The sequence below is a fragment of the Prionailurus viverrinus genome, chromosome B2 (assembly GCF_022837055.1).
Source record: "Prionailurus viverrinus isolate Anna chromosome B2, UM_Priviv_1.0, whole genome shotgun sequence".
NCBI lineage: Eukaryota > Metazoa > Chordata > Mammalia > Carnivora > Felidae > Prionailurus > Prionailurus viverrinus.
In genome coordinates, this window is record NC_062565.1 from 52,648,060 (window position 1) to 52,669,953 (window position 21,894).

At 36.0% G+C, this 21,894-nt stretch overlaps 1 protein-coding gene across 1 annotated transcript in view; it reads left to right on the forward strand.

Annotated features, from left to right (window-relative positions):
- Window positions 1–21,894, forward strand: part of HCRTR2 (hypocretin receptor 2) — a 113,760-nt gene that overhangs the window by 56,324 nt on the left and 35,542 nt on the right. Inside the window, exons 2-3 of the mRNA XM_047860030.1 lie at window positions 14,832–15,010; window positions 20,640–20,883. Of these exons, the coding sequence (XP_047715986.1) occupies window positions 14,832–15,010; window positions 20,640–20,883 (423 nt within the window). The remainder of the gene's footprint in view (window positions 1–14,831; window positions 15,011–20,639; window positions 20,884–21,894) is intronic.

Below are 21,894 nucleotides of genomic sequence, written 5' to 3' on the forward strand. Positions count from 1 at the left end.
TTTCGCTATTGAGCTCTTCGTTTTAAAAATGTATAAAATGAATAACCAAGATTGTTCCCTGGCATTTTCTTTCTGTGTTCAAGAATTTTTTAAAGTTTATTTATTTATTTTGAGAGAGAGACAGAGAGAAAGAGAGAGAGAGAGAACGAACGATCGGGGGAAGGACAAAGAGAGAACGGGAGAGAGAGAATCTCAAGCAGGCCCTGCGTTGTCAGTGCAGAGATCATGAAGCTGGATCCCAAGAACCGGGAGATCATGACAAACTGAAATCAAGAGCCGGACGCTTAACAGACTGAGTCACCCAAGCACCCTGTGTTTAAGATTTTTGACGGACATCATTATGGTTCAAAAGTTTATTTTACATTTTATGGCCTCCTTTATCATGGAAAATTTTTAAATTTTGGTAAATTATACATAACTTAAAGTTGACCATTTGAGTCAGTTTTAGGTATGCAGTTCAGTGGCATTAAGTATATTCACACTGTTGTACAATAATCATCACCATCTCCAGAATATTTACATCTTGCAAACAGAAACTCTCTTCCCCTTAAAAATAATACTCTATTCTCCCTTCTTCCCAGCATCTGGAAATCACCATTCTACTTTCTGTCTCAATAAATTTGACTACTTTATGTACTTCCTATTAGGAGGAATCATACAATTACTGGCCTTTTGTGTCTGGCTTATTTCAATTAACATAATGTCTATACCTTGTTTTAATGTTACAAAAATTAAAATTGAAAATGCTTAAAGGGAAGTTGCTCTAAGTTGTACAGGTCTTTGCAAGGTCCTCAGTAACACACTATTATACATTATGCACAGTCACCTCTTAATATCACAATACCAGCTGTTAGTTGATATTTCAAGGCCCAAGTGTATGTTCAATTAGAGATGTGATCTAATTTATATGGTTTACATATTCTTAATCAGGTCATATCAACATCAAATTAACAGTATATCAATTCAGTTTAATATTTTTCAAGTGTAAGTACTGATGTACAAGAGAAAATAACTTTATCCATGTATGTGCCTGATCAAGATATTGAAAGCCAGTTTATTACGAGTGCAGATTAAAATGGCAAAGTCCTTATTTAAACTAATATTTTATTTTCTCATTTGAAAGTGAGTTTAATTTTGGCCTATATAATAGCATGCAAATATCTCAGGTTATTTCTAAAGACTATATATTATTTTAAAAATTCATCTAGCATCACAAGCTGCAGATGTCCCATACAGCTTGAATCACTTTCCATCCGTCCGTCCTGTAGACAATAATTGGGAGCCATATATCATCAGATTCTTACAGAGGTGGAGTTTCACTGAATCCTCATTCTTGCTTTCTGTTATTCCTTCTATTTTATTCCTCTATGCTCAACTCTTACTCACTTGTTCCTGGTTAATGGAGACAAACATATAACTGCAAACTAGCTATAATGGACTTTAATATTGGTGTATCATGATCATTCAGGGAACTGATCTAAAAAATAGTACCAAGTTCATGTCTAGGGACCTACCAAAGTTAATAAGAAGGTAATGGATCAAGAGAATACATTATTCTGCTATTGGGTCCCCCCCTTTTAAGGGGGCTTATTGGTAAATGTACCATACCAATGGCAGCCACGTACTATAAGTTTATGAACAACTCAGTTATATGAATATTTATTCTTTGTAAAATATGTTTTAGGAAATATTTGTGTTAGAATAAAAGCTATAAAAACCAAGGAGAGTAAGAGAAAGGAAAAGTCCAGCTCAAAATGATAAAGAGCCTTTGTACCGGTAGACGGAAATAAAAAAAAAATACAAATACCCACCGTAATGCATAATAATTTTAGAATGTGATTTACAACAGGAAAAGAAAATGTGTGGTAGGGTTTCAAAAAAGAAAGAAAGAATGTTGAACTAGGTTAATTATGAGAGACTTTGTGAAACAGAAATTTTTGTGTGGTTGGTTTTGAGTAGAATTTAGTGGTTTCAAAAAGGGATTCGAATGCAATATGGGCATTTTTCAGACAGAGGAATGGCATGAGCAATGGGGTAGGGGATTGGGCATAGATATAAAATGAGATACCAAACTTATCCTGGAACTATGAGTATTTGATATGCAACATTGCAAAATATAGAGGGGGGATGTTCAACTGGAAGTCATTGGTAAAATAGCCTTCTGAGGATTTTCTACTTAATCTAGATGAAAAGAAGAGCCCCTGTTGAAATGAAAGACTTAATATAACTGGAGTGAATGAAGTGTTGATGGATAAAATGTATAGGAGTAAAGATAGGCAGGTGAACTATTACAAAGTTACTGCAACACTCTAGCTAATGTTTTCTACAGTATGACATCAGGCATTTGCAATAGGGATAGAAAGAAAATGATAGAGGTAGGACATATTTGGGGAGTTTCAAACACAAGTTACTGGAGATATAAAGGAAGGATATTATACTTCAGAGAAATATAAAGTCCAGAATGAAAATATAAGAAAAGATGGTGAGTGTAACTTTGCATAAATTTGATGCACTATCAGAAGATAGTGTTTACTTTATGCTTTTAATACTTTCAGTGGGTGAATTAATGAATAAATATATATTTGTTCAACACAAATGTAGAAGACATGCACTTAAAGATGTGTAGGCAGTTCCGGATAGCTCCTTTGGAGATATGTACTGATAATCTGCAACACTTTCAGAGTAAAGAGACCACGGTGATCATAGGGAAAGTCCTGCTCTTACATATGGTTGCTCTGGTGGTGTTCAGCCCAGAGAAGTAAAGTCTTGGGAAATAGACATAACCACAGTCGTTATTATTTGAATGTACATAATGTGAGCACCATACTTAAGGGGTTTTAAAATGACAAAGTAACATTATATAACATAAAGCCCAAATCCAGATTTATCCAGTTGTCTTAATAGTAAATTGGATAAATTTCTTTTTTTTTTCCTTTTTTCCTTCCCAAGATTCAAATGTAAAGATTTAATCTAATATCCACACAAGAGAACACGTTTCCAGTAATTATGCACCTGTATAATCCAAAAAAGTGACATGGCTGTTAAGAAAGCTAACAAAGTTTAGGCTTTCTAAGTAATGGCCCAACCAATCATCCTGTTTTTTGCTGCCTTGGTTAGACTGCACCTGGGAACATGTGAGCAGTTACAGATGGCTCATTTAGAGCCATTGCTGATAATCTGGAGAATGTTCAGAATAAGGGATCAGGCGGATATGAGATGCAAAACCCTGCAGTTGCATATGAGGTTCTAGAGATTTTAGATTGTGTAAGAAGGGCTTGGGGAATGGTTAGAGCAAAAGTCTTCAAATATTTGAATGAGTACTGTTATGGGTTGAACTGCATCCTCACAAAAAAGATACAATGAAATCCTAACCCTGGAACCTCAGAATTTCAATGTATTTGGAAATAGGACAATTGCAGATATAATTAGTTAACATAAAGTCATACAGGGGTAGGTTGGGTCACTAATCCAATGTGACTGATGTTCTTATAATATAGCTATTCGAAGATATAGATCCAGGGTAACGCCATGTGATGATGAAGGCAGAGATTGGTGTTGTGTAGTTGCAAACCAAGGGACACGAAAGATTGCTAGAAAACCAGAGAAGCTAGGAAGAGGCAAGGAAAGATTTCCCTGCAGGTTTAGAGAGAAGGGCCAGCACCTGGGGTTGGTTGACTGGTTGGGACTACCATCCTCCTAAGCTGGGGAGACAGAGCATCAGGCCACAGAGAATTGTTCTTTAGTCTTAAAACCTAATGGAATTTGCCCTGCTCAATTGCAAACTTGCCTTAGCCCAGTGACCCTTTTCTTGTTTCCAATTTCTCCCTTTTAGGATGGGACTGTTTAACCTATGCCTGTCCCATCATTTCATTTTGGAAGTACATAACCTGTATTCTAGGTTTCACTGGTCCACAGATGGAGAAATTAGCCTCAGCAAGGAACATACCCTGAATCTCATCCATAGTTGATTTAGATGAAATGTAGAAGGGATTTTGAATTTAGAGTTGATGCTGGAATGGGTTAAGAATTTGTGGCATGTTGTGATGGATTGAATATGTTTTGCATGTGGGAAAGACATGAAGTTTTAGGGGCCAGAGGGCAGATTACTATGGGTGGAATTATGTCTTCCTCAAAAAAGATGTTGAAGTTCCTTGGAATTTTACTTCATTTGGAAATAGGGTAATGGCAGATTTAATTAGTTAAGGTGAATCATACTGGAGTAGAATGGAGCCCTACTCAAACATGACTGGTCTCCTCATAAGAAGACAGCCATGTGAAGACAGAGACACAGAAGAACACAATGTGATAATGAAGGCAGAGATTGGAGTTACGCAGATGCAAACAAAGGATTGTCAAAGTTTACCAGCACACCACCAGAAGCTAGGCAACAGTCAAGGAAGGATGGCTCTACAGGTTTCAGAGGGAGCTTGGCCCTGTTGATTCCTTGATTTTGGAACTTTAGAATCCAGAACTGTGAACAGCAAATTTAGGTTGCATTAAGATATACAATTTGTAGTACTTTGTTACACCAGCCCTAGGAAACAAATACAGGTACAATGTAGAAAAAAATAGATAAGGTTTATTTCTTGAGTTCTAGGAAAGAATTACGAAACCATGAAAATGAAACAGAATCAGATATCAACTTAACATGAGCAAGAACTTCCTATAGCTAAAACCGCCACAAAAAGAGCTCAAGGGCTACAGCAAGCCGTGAATTCCCCACTATTAAAAATGTTCAAGTGGAATGGGTGCAGAGGTGATTTATCCATCAGATGTCAAGTTAGACTGAATGATCTCCAACTCCAAAATTCCATGGACTTATGTTAAAACCCTATCAGTGATGTGACAGCTTCCTTTTCAACTTCTTTTTCAAAGATATATTAAGATGGTTGCTTCCATATCTTGCTACTGCTAATAATGCTGCAGTAAACATAGGGGTGTGTATATCTTTTTTGAGTTAGTGTTTTCATTTTATTTGGGAAATACCCAATAGTGGAATTGTTGGATCATATGGTGTTTCTATTTTAAGTTTTTTGAGAAACCCCCATACTATTTTTAATTGTGGCTGTACCAATTTACATTTTCACTAACCATGCATGAGGATTCCTTTATCTCTGAATCCTCGCCAACACAAATGTCTTGCTTTTTTTTCTTTTGGCTTAAGTTTTTATTTTAATTCCAATTGGTTACCATATCATGTTATATAAGTTCCAAGTATACAATATAGTTATTAACACTTACATCACCCAGGGCTCATCACAAGTGCACTCTTTAATCCTCATCACCTATTTCACCCATTCCCCCACCACCCTCCCCTCTGGTCATCATCAGTTTGTTCTCTATAATTAAGAGTGTGTTTCTTGATTTGTCTGTCCTTTTTTTTGCCTTTGCTCATTTGTTTCTTAAATTCCACAGATGAATGAAATCATATGGTATTTGTCTTTCTCTGACCTTTTTCACTTAGCATTATACTCTCTAGCTCCATCCATGTCATTGAAAATGGCAAGATTTCATTCTTCTTTATGGCTGAATAATATTCTCACACACACACACACACACACACACACACACACACACCACATCTTCTTTATTTATCAATCAATGGGAACTCGGGTTGCTTCAACAATTTGGCTCTTATAAATAATTCTGCTATAAACATAGATGTGCATGTATCTCTTTGAATTAGTGTTTTTATGTTCTTTGGGTTAATACCCAGTAGTGTGATTGCTGGATCATAGTTCTATTTTTAACTTTTTGAGCAACCTAAATACTGTTTTCCCCAGTGGCAACACTAGTTTGCATTCCCACCAATGCCTGAGTGATCCTTTTTCTCCAAATTCTCACTAACATCTGTTGTTTCTTGTGTTGTTGATTTTAGTTGTTCTGGCAAATGTGAGGTGAAATCTTATTGTAGTTTTGATTTTCATTTTCCCTGATGGGAAATGATGGTAATCATTTTTTCATGTGTTTCTTGGCCATCTGTATATCTTCTTTGCGTAAATGTCTGTTCATGTCTTCTGCCCATTTGTTAATTAAGTTATTTGTTTTGGGGATATTGAGTTTGATAAATTAATTGAAACTTGTTTTTAAGTTCATTTATTTACTTTTTAGAGAGAGAAAGAGCTAATGGGAGAGGGAGAGAGAGAATCCCAAGCAGGCTCTGCCCTGCCAGCGTGGAGCCTGGTGTGGAGCTCGAGCTCCTCCAACACATGAACCATGAGATCATGATCTGAACGCAAACCAAGAGTCAGAGACTTAATTGATTGAGCCACCAAAATGCCTGAGTTTGACAAGTTCTTTATAGATTTTGTATACTGTTTGTTATATATTCATTTGCATATATCCACACCCATTCTGTAGGTTGCTTCTTAGTTTTGTTGATTGTTTCCTTCACTGTGCAGAAGCTTTTGATTTTGATGTAGTCCCCAATAGTTTTTGTTTGTTTGTTTTTGCTTTTGTTTCTCTTGCCTCAAGAGGTATACCTAGAAAAAAGTTGCTACAGCTGATGTCAAAGAAGTTACTGTCTGTATTCTCTTCTAGGATTTTTTACGGTTGTACGTCTCATATTTAGGTCTTTAATCCATTTTGATTTATTTTTGTATATGTTGTAGAAAGTGGTCTAATTTCTTTCTTTTTGCTGTTGCTCTCCAGTTTTCCCAGAAACATTTGTTGAAGAGACTTTTTTCCCATTGGACATTGTTTTCTGTTTGTTAAAGACTAATTGATCATATAGTTGTGGGTTCATTTCTAGATTTTCTAGTCTGTTCTATTGATCTTTGTTTATTTTTGTGCCAGTGCCATACTGTTTTGATTACTACAATTTCGTAACTTGAAGTCCAGAATTGTGATGCCTCCAGCTTTGCTTTTCTTTTCACGATTACTTTGCCTGCTCAGATTCTTTTGTGGTTCCATACAAATTTTATATTTGTTTATTCTAGTTCTGTGAAAAATGCTATTGGTATTTTGATAGGGTTGCATTAAATGTGTTGATTGCTTTGGGTAGTATAGACATTTTAGCAATATTTGTTCTTCCAGTCTATGGAACGTCTTTCCATTTCTTTATGCTGTCTTAACTTTCTTTCATCAATGTTTTATACTTTTCAGACTATAGGTCTTATCTCTTTGGTTAGGTTTCTTCCTAGGTATCCTATTATTTTTGGTGCAATTTTAAATGGGATTGTTTTCTTAATTTCTCTTTTAACTGATTAATTATTGTTGTAGAAATGCAACTGATTTCTGTACATTGATATTGTATCCAGTGACTTTACTGAATTTATCTATCACTTCTATCAATTTGGGGGTCGTATCTTTTGGGTTTCTATTTTTGTATCATGTCAGCTGCAAATAGTGAAAGTTTGACATTTTCCTTGCTGATTTGGATGCCTTTGATTTCTTTTTGTTGTCTTATTGCTGATGCTGGGACTACAAGTACTATGTTTGATAAGATTGATTAGAATGGACATCCTTGTCTTGTTCCTGACCTTAGGGGAAAGGCTGTCAGTTTTTCCCCATTGAGGATAATGTTGGCTGTGGGGTTTTCATATATGGCCTTTATTATGTTGAGGTATGTTCCCTCTAAACCTACTTTGTTGAGGGGTTTAATCATAATGGAGCGTATAATTTATTAAATGTTTTTTCTACATCTAGTGAAATGATCATATGGTTCTTATTCTTTCTCTTACTGATGTGGTGTATCACGTTGGTTGACTTGTGAATATTGAAACACCCTTGCAACCCAGGAGAAATTCTACTTGGGGCATCTGGGTGGTTCAGACAGTGAAATATCCAACTCTGGGTTTTGGCTCAGGCCATGATCTCATGGTTCATGAGATCAAGCCCTGCACTGGGCTCTGTGCTGACAGCAAAAAGCCTGGTTGGGATTCTCCATCTCCCTCTCTCTGCCCCTTTCCTGCTTGTGCATGCACTCTCTCAAAATATAATAAATAAACTTTTAAAAAAATGTCAGTTGATCATGGTGCATGACTTTTTAAATGTATTGTTGGATTCAGTTTGCTAGTATTTTGTTAAAGATTTTTGCATCTATGTTTACCAGGGATATTGGCCTGTAGTTCTCTTTTATAATGGTGTCTTTATCCGATTTCGGTATCAGGATAATGCTAGCCTCATAGAATGAATTTGGAAGTTTTCCTTCATTTTCTGTTTTTTTTAGAATAGTTTGAGAAGAATAGGTATTAACTTGTATTTAAATGTGTGATAGAATTTTTCTGTGAAACCATCTGGTCCCAGATTATAGTTTGCTGGGAGTTTTTTGATTACTGATTCAATACAAAAAAAATTTAATGTTTATTATTTTTGAGACAGAGAGACAGAGAGCAAGCAGGGAAGGGGAAGAGAGAGGGAGACACAGAATCAGAAGCAGGCTCCAGGCTCTGAGTTCTCAGCACAGAGCCCTATGCAGGGCTTGAACTCACAAACCAACAGATCATGACCTGAGCATAAGTCAGCAGCCCAACCAACTGAACCACCCAGGTGCCCTGGTAATTGGTCTTTTCAATTTTCTATTTCTTAACGTTTCATTTTGGTAGTTTATATGTTTCTGGGAATTTATCCATTTCTTCTTGTTGTACAATTTGTTGGCATACAGTTTTTCATAATATTTTCTTATATTTGTTTATATTTCCCTGGTGTTGGTTGTTATTTCTCTTCTTCAATTTGTGATTTTGTTTATTTGGGTCCTTTCCATTTTTTTCTTGATAGGTCTGGCTAGAGGTATATCAATTTTATTGATTTTTTTCAAAGAACCAGCTCCTGATTTCATCGATCTGTTCTGTTGTGTTTTTTTTTTTTAAGCTTCTATATCCTTTATTTCTGCTGTTATCTTTATTCTTTCCTTTTGATGGTTTTAGGTTTTGTGTGTTGTTGTTTTTCTAGTTCCTTTAAATGTAAGGTCATGTTGTTTACTGGAAATTTTTCTTACTTCTTGAGGCAGGCCTGTGTGACTATAAACTTCCCTCTTAAAACCACTTTTGCTACATCCCAAAGGTTTTGGACCATTGTGTTTTCATTTTAATTTGTTTCTATGTACATTCCTATTTCTTCTTTTATTTCCTGGTTGACTCATTCATTGTTTAGTAACATGTTATTTAACCTCCATCTATTTGTGGTCTCTTCAGATCTTCTCTTGTGATTGACTTTTAGTTTCATAGCATTGTGGTCAGAAAAGATGCATGGTATGACTGTGATCTTTTTGAATTTGTGGAGGCTTGTTTTGTGGGCTACTATGTGATCTATTCTGGAGAATGTTCCATTAGAACTTGAAAAGAATGTGTATTCTGCTGTTTTAGCATGGAATGTTCTGAATATATCTATTATATCCATATGTTCCAATGTGTCATTCAAAGCCAATGTTTCCTTGTTGATGTTCTGTTTAGAAGACCTGTCCGTTGATCTAAGTATGGTGTTAAAGTCTCTTACTATTATAAGTATTATTATAAGTTAGTTCTTTTATGTTTGTTATTGTTTAATGTATTTGGGTTCTCCTATGTTTGGTACTTACATTGTTACATATTTACAATTGTGATATCTTCTTCTTGGAGTGTCCCCTTTGTTATTATATACCGACCTTCTTTGTCTCTTATTACAGTCTTTGTTTCAAAGTCTATTTTGACTGATATAAGTATTGCTACTCTGGCTTTATTTTGACAACCATTTGCATGGTAGATGTTTCTCTATCTCCTCACTTTGAATCTGCAGGTGTCTTTAGGTCTAAAACGAGTCTCTTGTATACATATTTTATTACTTGTTTGTGGTTGTTTCTGAAGATTTTCTCTGATTCTTTTTTGTCTTTTTTCATGGTTTGCTGATTTTCTTCAGTGATATATTTGGATTTATTTCTCTTTATTCTACATATGTTTATTACTGGTTTTTGATATATGGTTACCTTTAGGTTTGTATCTCCTGCGTAGAACAGTCTATATTAAGTTGATGTTCATTTAAGTTTAAGTCCATTCTTTACTCTTGCCCTCCCCATGTTTTAGATACATAATTTTATGTTTTACATCCTTTAATTTTGTGAGTTATTTGATTTTTTAGAGAAATATTTATTTTAACTGTTTTGTGTTTCCTTCCTTTGTACTTTCACTCTTGGTCTCTCCTTTCCACTCAAAGAGTCCCCTTTAATATTTCTTGCAGGACTGGTTAATTGGTCATGAACTACTTTAGTTTTTGCCTGTCTGGGATTCTCCTTCTCTCTCCTTCTATTCTGGATGGTAGCCTTGCTGGATAGAATATTCTTGGATGCAGATTTTTCCCATTCAGCACTTTGAATATATCATGCCACTCCCCTCTGGCTTGGATAGTTGCACTTGTACCCCAATGTTTATAGCAGCACTTTCAACAATAGTCAAATTATGGAAAGAGCCAATGTCCATCAACTGACAAATGGATACAGAAGATGTGATTTATATATACAATGGAATACTACTTGGCAATGAGAAAGAATGAAATCTGGCCATTTGTAGCAACATAGATGGAAGTGGAGAGTATTATGCCAAGTGAAATAAGTCAGGCAAAGAAAGACAGATACCATATGTTTTCACTCATATGTGGATCCTGAGAAACTTATCAGAAGACCATGGGGGAGGGGAAGGGGGAAAAATAGTTACAGAGAAGGAAGGAAGCAAACCATAAGAGACTCTTAAATACTGAGAACAAACTGAGGGTTGATGGGAGGTGGGGGAAAGGGGAAAGTGGTTGGTGGGCACTGAGGAGGGCACCTGTTGGGATGAGCACTGGGTGTTGTATGGAAACCAATTTGACTATATATGTATATATATATATATATATATATATATATATATATATATATATAGTGAGTTAAGCTTAAAAATAAAAAAAAAAAAAAGAAAATCCTCTGCTAGCCTTCTGGGTTTTCTCTTGAAAGTTGCTGACTTCTTTTTGTCTTGATGCTTTGAAATTTTTTATCACTGTATTTTGCCAATTTAATTGCCATCTGTCTTGGTGTGGATCTGCTCTTGTTGGTTTTGATGGGAGTTCTTTGTGCCTCCCAGATATGGATATCTATTTTTCCCCCAAATTAGGGAAGTTTTCAGCTATTCAATGAGTTCAATGAGCATCCTGTGATCATTACTTTATGTTCTCTATCAGGCAGTTACTTGTTTCTGTTTTGCTAAGATCTCCAGCTGTGGCCTTGTCCTATTCTTTAATTTGGGATACACTTCTCTGCATTCCCATTTTGTATAAGTCTCTGTGCCCTTTTCTCTGTGTTAGAAAAGTCAGCTACATCTCCAATTCTTGAAGGTAATGCCCTTATGAAAAAGAGATCATGTGGTGCCATGCTGTATAATGTCCCCTGTTCTCTAAGGCCTAGTACTTCCATGACTGTCTCCATTCTGTGCTGCTTGTGCTCTGCTATTTTGTCCTGGCACCTGATCCTTCAGGCCTGTCATCTGCAAAGGTTCTCTTTGCCCATTAAGGTCAGGGCTTGGTACCTGGCCTGAATGTGGCATGTTTTAACCAGGTGTGCTCTGGTCTGTTTGTGAAATGAGACCTATCACTGTGGCATCTGGAACTGAGGCTCTGCAAAACTCCTACATTGGGAGATGTAGTGTGAGCCAGTCTTCTGGGAGAGGAGAACTACTACAATGGGTCTGAGGCAAGCATGATTGGGAGGGGCATTTCCACTGGAGTGTGGTGGGTCTTAGCATAAGCAAGTTAGGTAGTGAGTGTAGACATTGCACTGGTTCCCTGTAAAGTAAGCGTAACCCTGTACTTTTGCTGAGGTATGGGTAAGGGAAAGGCCCTGGCCAGTTCCTCTGTTCCCAGAGAGGTCTTTCCATTAACACTGCCTCTCTGGGACATGCTCTGAGGTGAGTGAATGACCTCCCCAATATGTGTCCCAGACACTCTTCAGATTGCTCTTTCCATGCTGTATGTCCACAGGCTATTTGCCCTTGCTTTTCTCCAAGAGCAGCCCCAATGTCCTCTTGGCTGTATCTTCGTCAAATGTCCTGCCCTTAAAACTTCAGACTTTAAGCCCTGTTGTTTGCAAAAACTAACAAAATCCAGTTTCTCTTGCTTTCCAACCCAATTTCTGTGGGAGATTGTTTTCCACATACACTCCCCTGTGTGCTAGTTTGTCTGTAGCCCTTTGTGACTGTGGCTCTCTCCCCAGCACAACTACCATGATCCATTTCTCTCCAAAACTGGATCTCTGCATTTCCTATCTTCTTTGATGTGGCCTCTTCCCTACCTTTAGTTATGGAGTTTTTTCCTCCAGTCTTTAGGTTGATTTATGGGATATGTAGGATGATTTGATAATTATCTAGTTGTATTTGTGGGACAAAGTGAGCCTAGGATCCTCCTACTCCACTGTCATCTTCCAACCTCTACCTCTTGCATTTTTTACATTAGCCATTCTAACAGGTATAAGACAATATATCACTGTGGTTGTTCTTTTTATTTCACTGACAATTAGTGATGTTGAGCATGTTTTCATGTGTCTTTTGGCCATTTGTACGTCTTCTTTGTAAAAATATCTATTCAGGTATTCTGCCCATTTTTTAATCAGAATGTTTATTGTTTTGGTGATGAGTTGTATAAGTTCTTTATATATTTTAGATATTAACCCCTTATAAGATATAACAGGCCTCCAGTTATGGAATGAGTAAGTCATGGGAATAAAAGGAAAAGCATAAGGAATATTCAATGGCTGAAAAATGATACCAGCTGAAAGTATACTTTTCTCATATTGGCTCGTCATAATTCATCAATACTGTCTTTCCATCTTTGTCTCACCTTCAAAATATAGATACTTGGGAGTAAATCTAGAACTGGTTGTATTTTTTTAAGTCTTATTTTCTTTCCTAGATCCAAAATTGCACCATTTGAGTCATTTCTTGACCAAGTATTAACAGTGTGATACTTATATCAATTTCCTTATAACAAGTTATGATAACATGTTACTCAAATACTAGTGTGCCTTTGTATATGTGTGTATGTTTGTATGTCTTCAAGTGTTTCTGGGGAAAAATCATTCAGTTGTATCACTTTCAAATAATAATGATTACAGTTTACCTTAATAAAATTCATCTGGATTTTTGGATACTAGTGTATTGGAATTAGAGAAAGATGTGAAGTTTTGAAAATTCAGTCCTCAGGAATTCAGGTATTTTATTAACTTAGCATCTGTTGGTGACTTAAAGTTAATTTAAGCTTCAGGAGCGACTGAAAACATTTTCAGCATATGAAACTCTTAATAAATTGTGTAAAATTGTCCAAAAGAAATCCTTATTTAGTGACTTAAATTCAACAAAATGTGCTTTTATTTATTCACTACATAAGGTTACTAATTACTGCATCATTTGGGTGCATAGGTGACAGCTCTGACAGTTTAATGATACCCAAGGCAAATTCAGTTACTTTTAGTGAAGCAAACTGTCAATAGATGTGGGTAGCAGTGCTTACACCTATATAGTTCTTGAGTCAGTGGTTATGTAACTTTTGGATACACCACACAGAGGAGGACAGAGAATTGAGGAACTGGATGTTCTTTTCATAAAGAGCAACTTAATAATATAAGAACAGCTTTTAAAAATGAAGATGCACTGAAAAGCAATGAGGAAGGCTCGACTCTGAGAGTATTGAAAAATGTGTTTAATAGGAGGTGATGTTTAGAAGCCATCAAGAGTAACAGCAAGGAAAGAGGATTGAGTCTCTGGAAGTTATACGTACTTTGCTATAACCCATTCATTTTTACAAATAAAGAAAAAGGCATGGTGAAAAGACCAAGATTCCTTACTTGGTGTTGAATCCCAGCTGCAGTTGTAGTTCTGTGCTTTATGATCCATTTGTCCCTAACCGAGCTCCACAAATTCCCTATGTCTCAATTGCTTCATGTAAAAAATGATGGTAACAATGTCTTCCCTTGTGATTGTCAAGATTAAATGACCTAAGCCTTTTATATATGAACCATATAGCTCGTTGTTTGCCAATAATAGGGGTTGAATAATTGTTGGCTTTTGTCTTTTAAACCTCTTCATCTATTAAAAGTTCTAAATGCAGAGTTTGGGAGCAGATAGGATAAATGTCATGGCTGAGGCATGAGCTAGTTCATTGAAAATAGCTAGCTCCTAATTCATCTCACTTCGGTAAATATTTCTTGAGTCTCTACTACATGCTGAGCACTAAGGGAATAGAAAGAAGAATCAAAGATTGTTCTTTAACTTCTGGGAATCGTGATTCAAAATCAAGTAAGAATGAATGTAGTATTATGATCCATTGAGAAACAAATGAACTGATTTTAAGCATGGATTCAGAATTCACATTAAGTTGACTGATTCAACGAAAATAGTACATTCCTTTTTCAATGTTTACTTGTGGACCTTACAGGAGTATTAATTAGCTTGGCAGTATTTCCTCATCAGTACCTGTTTTCTTTGTATTATTACTGTCTTAGTCTTTTTGGGCTGCTGTAACAGAATACCATAAACTAGATGGCTTATGAACCACATACATTTATTTCTCACAGTTCTGAAATCTGAGAAGTCCAAGATCAAAGCTGTAGCAGATTTAATGTCTGGTAAGGGCCAATCTCCTGGTTCATAGACAACAGCTTTTCACTGTGTCCTCATATGGTGGTAGGGGCAAGGAATGTCTCTGGGGTCCCTTTTATAAGGCACTAATCCCATTATTGAGGGATCTGCCACCATGATCTATTCATCTCCTGAAGGCCCATTTCCTAACACCATCACACAACGTGTTAGGATTTCAACGTAGGAATTTTGTGAGGACAAAAATATTTAGTCCTTAACGGTAACTATTCTTTTTTTTTTTTTTTTTTTCCAAATTAGTTTGTGTGGCAGTGTGGAAAAACCACCACATGAGGACAGTAACCAACTACTTTATAGTCAACCTTTCTCTGGCTGATGTGCTCGTGACCATTACCTGCCTCCCAGCCACATTGGTTGTGGATATCACCGAGACCTGGTTCTTTGGACAGTCCCTCTGTAAAGTTATTCCTTATTTACAGGTAATTGTTTTCCATACTTCTATCTATTCAAACACAGAAGCTACTGAAAAAGTATTTTCAGTTAAGTATTGGAAGTATTTTCAGTTATGGTCTTCTGGTAAATTAACTAGTGAGCTAAGAGAAATATACTTGCTTAAGAAATTAACAAACTTAAAAAAATAATACTTGTTACTTTCTGGGTAAATAAGTTCTGGGTGAAAAATAAAACAGTAGAATCCTCAAGTCATCATTAGATGCTGAGAAAACTTCTTATTTCTTTGATCTCTAATTTTCCCATTGTAAAATAAGGAAATTGAACAAATTAATGATTGAGCCTCTCCTAGCTCAAATAAGCAAGGTCTGTTTGTTTTTATTTTTGTTAAGTGATTTTGTTTCACAATGAGAAATTAAAGTTATGTGATCAAATTAGTACAGTGAATATATTTCAGTGTTGGTTCTGAATCAAACTACCAGGTTTGGAATCTCTATTCTGCTATTTACTTAGTGTATGCTCTTGATCCAAATACATAAGCTCTTTGTGATTCACTTATTATAGAAAGATAATAATTTTTATTATAGCTCACTCCTATGGTTGTGATGAAATTTTACTAAGATAATTTATATAAATTACATGGAATAGTGATTGCCCTCTGGAAGAGAATGATCTTACAAAAATATAGTATGTTCTCAATAAACATCAGTTATCATCATCATCATCATCATCATCATTAGACATTTTATTGTTCTGTGTGGAAGTAGTTTTTTCTACAATGAATTGCCCTAGAATAAATTGAGAATAAACACTTTCAGGGAATAATTTTGTGATGGGTATTCTGACAGTTCTAAAAATATGGCCACAGCCACAGCCCTTAAAGAGGTGGATTCCCTTTAGCAATCGGAAAGTGAATGAGATCACGGCAATTCTCCGCTTATCTTCTTGTAACCCTCCCTTACTCCTCAGTCCCTACTCCGTCCAGTCTCCCAGATGGTGATCATATTATTTGGAGAGGATGAAAATGTACTCCCAGTGATGAAATATTGGTGCAGGTAGGACAATTGGACATGCAAAAAAAAAAATCTAGACACTTCACAAAAATTAACTCAGAATGGATTATAGACCTGAATATAACATGTAAAAGTATAAAACTCCTAGAAGATAAGATAGAAAAAAGCCTAGATGATCTTGAGTATGTTGATGACTTTTTAGGTGCAATACCAAACGTATGATCCTGAAAGGAATAATTGATAACTTGACTTCACTAATATTAAAAACTTATGCTCTGTGAAAGACAATGACAAGAGAAAGGGAAGACAAGCCACATACCTGGAGAAAATATTTTCAAAAAGATGATTATAATAAAGGATTGATACCCAAAATACCACAGAACTCTGAAAACTCAACAGTAAGGAAACAAATAACCCAATTAAAAAATGGGCCAGAAACACCTCACTAATTATGATATACAGGTGGCAAAGAAGCTATGACAAGATGCTCTTTATCTTATATCATCGGCAAAATGCAAATTAAAACAACAATGAAATACCACTATACACCTCTTAGTATGGCCAAATTCTGGAACACTGACAGCACCAAATGCTGGTGAGGATGTGGAACAATAGGAATTCTCATTTACGGTCGATGTACAGGCACTTTGAAACACACTCTGCTTGTTTATTGTAAAACTAAACATCTGTTCATATGACCCAGTAGTTGCATTCCTTGGTATTTACCCAAAGGAGTTGAAAACTTATGTCTACCCAAAAACTTGCATGCAAATGTTTATAGCAGCTTTCTTCATAATCACCAAAACTTGGATGCAACCAAGATGTCCTTCAGTAGGTAAATGGATAAACTGTGGTACATCCAGACAATAGAATATTATGTAGTACTACAATGAAATGAACTATTAAGCCATGGAAAGACATGGAAGAAAGAAGAAACTTAAATGCTTATTATTAAGTGAAAGAAGCCAATCTGAGAAGGCTATACGTTGTATGATTTCAATAATATGACATTCTGGAAAAGGCAAAACTAGAGAGACGATAAAAAGATAAATGGTTGCCAGAGGTGGGAAGGAATGAGCACAGAAAATAATGATAATAAAATGGTGGATATATGCCATTATACATATTTCCAAACACATAGAATGTATAGCACCAAGATTGAACCATAATGTAAACTATGGACTTTCAGTGATTATGATGTGTCAGTGTAGGTTCATCAATTGTAACAGATGTACCACTCTGGTGGGGGGATGGTGATATTGAGAGAGACAGGGAGTAAATGGAAATCTCTGTAACTTCTCCTCAATTTTCATGTGATCTTAAAAGTATCCCCAGAATAAAGTTTTAATAAGAACAAAAGTTGGGGGAGATCACAAACAGCCCATTGCTAGAAAATATATTGATAAGGCTTTTAGATGTTAAGTGTTAGGAAGAGATATTTAGCTCAGTAGTTCTACAGTAAACTTATAAGAAGTGATAATTTCTTAAATTAGACACCACTGATAGAATAGTAAGTGTAAAATGCCATGGACATTATAAACTTTACTGCAAACATTAGCTATAAGGTTAGTTTGTGTCTGTCAGATGAAAACCATGAATGGGTCACAAAAATAAAATTCAGTATTTTTTGTTTGCTTGTTTTGAGATTAATAGTACATTGAGCAACAGAGAAAAATATCCTCATTGGGAGAAGAAAACAGTAATAAAGGGGTCATATGGTTTTGCATGAAGACACTGGGGAGATTATAAATAGCACAGAATTATAATATTTTACCATCTCTTGGTTTTATAAACCACCCAGGGAAAAATTTGAGGGGTTCTCTTAAGTTTCAAGATGGCTTCACTGGTCCAGAATCTTCTTTTGGCTGAGTGAGAAAATTTCATGTTTTCTCTGCAAACAGAAGATTCCTGAGTGAACACTGGAATGATAAGAGAGGGATATGTCACCCTATAGTTGGTACAGTCCTTCTCTAATACACAGTGATAACTTTTTTTTTTAATTTTTTTTCAACGTTTTTTATTTATTTTTGGGACAGAGAGAGAGACAGAGCATGAACGGGGGAGGGGCAGAGAGAGAGGGAGACACAGAATCGGAAACAGGCTCCAGGCTCTGAGCCATCAGCCCAGAGCCAGACGCGGGGCTCGAACTCACGGACCGCGAGATCATGACCTGGCTGAAGTCGGACGCTTAACCGACTGCGCCACCCAGGCGCCCCACAGTGATAACTTCTTATAGACCAGGTATTTCAGACTCTTCTGTGAACATGAAAGAACAAATTGGATGCAGTGTGTACCCAGTGAGTGATGCAGGGCATGGGTCTCTTATAAAGTTATTGACAGTACTATTTCATACAGCACAATTTATTAGCAAATCCTACAGTGATGGAACATTTTCATTTCCTGAGAGAATCTGTCTGCTTCTCTATCAACACTGCCCAGTCTAGTCAAGACCTCAGCTTATTCTCTCCTCTCCTCATTCAGCATTGGTTCTTTATGAAAAGTTATAAATGCACAAAAATATTGGTGTACTGGTAAAACTACTATCTTCAAATTTTCTCAGCATTTATTTCCCATTTTCCATAGAATTTCCCCAAATGGTATGAATAGTATCAATGGGCAATAAGCCATTCATTCAGTCTTGAGTAGTTGTTTTTCCTTAGTTGTGATATACTGAAACTGGTGGCTTTGTCCTTTATATGAAACTTGCATCCTACTTAAAGTTTAAAAACATATTACAAAAAACAGCCAGATTTTAAGGTTATTCAGTCATTCAGTTTAAGATTCTTTGGATATATATATACACTAATTTTCTATGACTTACATGTTATTTTTCTTCTAATTAGAATAGAGTATAATACAATACAACCTTTAGGCTTATGACCAATAAACAATAACACTTTGGAAAATGCACAAAAATCTTAAAAAGCTCACAAATGTAATAAAGCTTAGCTGAATAATTCAAGTGACCCTTTTGTATCTTTAATAATTCTATAAATCCAAGACCACTAACATTTACTGGGCTATTTAGTGAATAATTAACATAGATTTCTTAGAGAATTATAACATATTTAATTCTCATACTTATAGGAGCAGTTGACTACTTTTTCAGAGTGACTTTTTTTTTTAACTGCAGAAGAAGGTCTGCACAGGACATGTCAGGAAAAGAACAAAGCCAACTGAAATGGAAGTGGTGGTGGGATAGTCTCCCCCAATCTCTTTGTCACACTTTTCTACTTTCCAGTCTATTAGCTCCTGTATCCAAATATGCAGTGTGGCAAAATTTCCAAGTCTTTTTTTTTTTAATTTTTAAAAATTTTAAAGTAATCTCTATACCAATATGGGGCTCGAATCACAACCTTGAGATCAAGAGTCACATGCTCTATCTACTGAACCAGCCAGGCGTCCCCAAATTTCCACTTCTACTTGCCATGGATCTCTGATGTCTTTTTGTCATATCTATATGCTAGCATGGAACAGATTCATCATCTACGAAAGCAAGTCTCCAGCATTGCCCTGACCACAGGGTACCCATAGTATGGGTGAAAGATCAAGCACTTAACAGCGGAAGTTCACATCATCTTATCTCACTTCCTTTCCAACATTTATAATCTTCACTGGATTCATTCTCAAATGATTTGCTATCAGGTTGATTTAAGCTAATATCAAAGTCTAAATGAAAAAGGTACCCAGATGTGCCCTCCTAGAAGTGAAAGCAGCAACACAACTCTCATTTGTAATCACTTACGATAAGATGCAATTTTATACCTCCCGCCAAGAAAGTGTTGTTAATGGGATGCTAGTGTGTATTATGCACCAATAAATACAGTACTCTGTGCTGATGGAGTCTGCTTTGGGTTGTGACTCTGCACCTCCCCCACTCTGTCTCTCTGTCTCTCAAAATGAGACAAGACTCTCTGTCTCTCAAAAATGAATAAATGTTAAAAAAATTTTTTTTAAGCATCACTTGTAGTGGTGTTAATTATACGGAAATCTGGACTAGGTGAACCTATTTGAGTTTGAGAGGCCGGTTGCTCATACCACCAATAAGAGAACTATGGTGAGGAGTCCCATACAGGATTCTCTTCTAACATAACTCTTGCCTTTGCATGCAACATGCTAGACATGAACCGATGCACAAATAGCCTTTGTTATTTGAAAATATGTACCACAGCATCCATAATTTAAAAAATCCTAGTTAAATGCAATTACAATCAGATTTCTATATGTTTTAAAAGCTAAACATGTTATTGTCTCTATAAGTGAGAGTTTTCTAGTTCAAACTAAACATATATGTTCTATTTTGTTTTTCGAAAGTATTTTTCCCCTGCCAATGCAAAGTTGCAAGATAAAATGATGACAGTAATTACTCAAAGAATGCCATATTACAAATTAAAATATTTAGCATAAAATGATTGCAGCCTTTTCATATCACCTTTTTCATGTTTCACAGGAAATATGTTTCTTTCTCTGATACATTTTAAATGGTACTATTATATTTTTTTTAGGGAAAAAACTAGCATGAAATGTTTTGTCACCACTTTGAGTCTGATTATCTGCACGGCCCTTTCTAATGTGATAAGGATATAAAGAATGGATCCATTTAACACCAAGTGCTTCTCTTGTCCTATGTTCTTTCTCTCTCTAGACCGTGTCAGTGTCTGTGTCTGTTCTCACACTGAGCTGCATTGCCTTGGATCGATGGTATGCAATCTGTCACCCTTTGATGTTTAAGAGCACAGCCAAGAGGGCCAGGAATAGCATTGTCATCATCTGGATTGTCTCCTGCATTATAATGATTCCTCAGGCCATAGTCATGGAATGCAGCACCATGCTCCCTGGCTTAGCCAATAAAACCACTCTCTTTACTGTGTGTGATGAGCGCTGGGGTGGTAAGTACATTATGGGCCACAGGCTGACATTTATATGACAGCTGAAAACTAAAATTTTGATTTGCATAGTCATTGTGAAGCTGACCTTGTATGTTTTATTGGCATCTGTTAATAAAGTATTGCAAAACCACGAAACCCAAGTAGGAACCCAAAACAGTTTCACAGAATAGCTCCACCTACCTCTGTCTTTTTGAAACGTTGATGCACGGTTATCTAGTTTTCATATTTTACAGGTAGATAATGAATGGAAGGACTTTCCCTAAAGTTTATATTTAATTATGCCAGCTTTTCTTAAATTCTCTAAAATAATAAAAACTCATTTATACAATCCAAATACATATTCCAGAGTGATTAACATTTTACAAGATAGTACAATGTTATATTGCCTCAAGTGCTAAGTTCTCTAATGGGCTTCAGATACAACTGGGAATTTTCATTTTAAAACCATGTCCTGCCTGGAAACGTGACTGGAGTTGAGTATGTAGACTTATGCTCTTCTCTAAGTCAAATTATCTAAATTTGCTGTGTTTATTCATAAAATATTAAATTGATAAATTATCACATAATTTTTTCTGATTTAAGAATTATCTTAATTATGTGGGCACCTGGGTAACTCAGTTGGTTAAGCGTTCGTTTCTTGATTTTAGCTCAGATCATGATCTCACAGTTTGAGGTATTGAGTCCTGTGTGGAGCTCTGTGCTGACAGTGCAGAGCCTTCTTGGGATTCTCTCCCTCCCTCTCTCTCTGCCCCTCCCCTGTTTGTGTGCACACATGCACATGTGCACAATCCCTTTCTCTCTCAAAAGAAACATTTAAAAAAATTAATTATGAATCCTTTTGGTTTCCAATCTGATATATATGGCAGTTAAATTTATAATTTTTTAAAAATTTGTATTAATTTTTGACAGAGAGAAACAGAGCATGAGCAGGGGAAGGGCAGAGAGAGAGGGAGACACAGAATCTGAAACAGGTTCCAGGCTCTGAACTGTCAGCACAGAGCCTAACCCGGG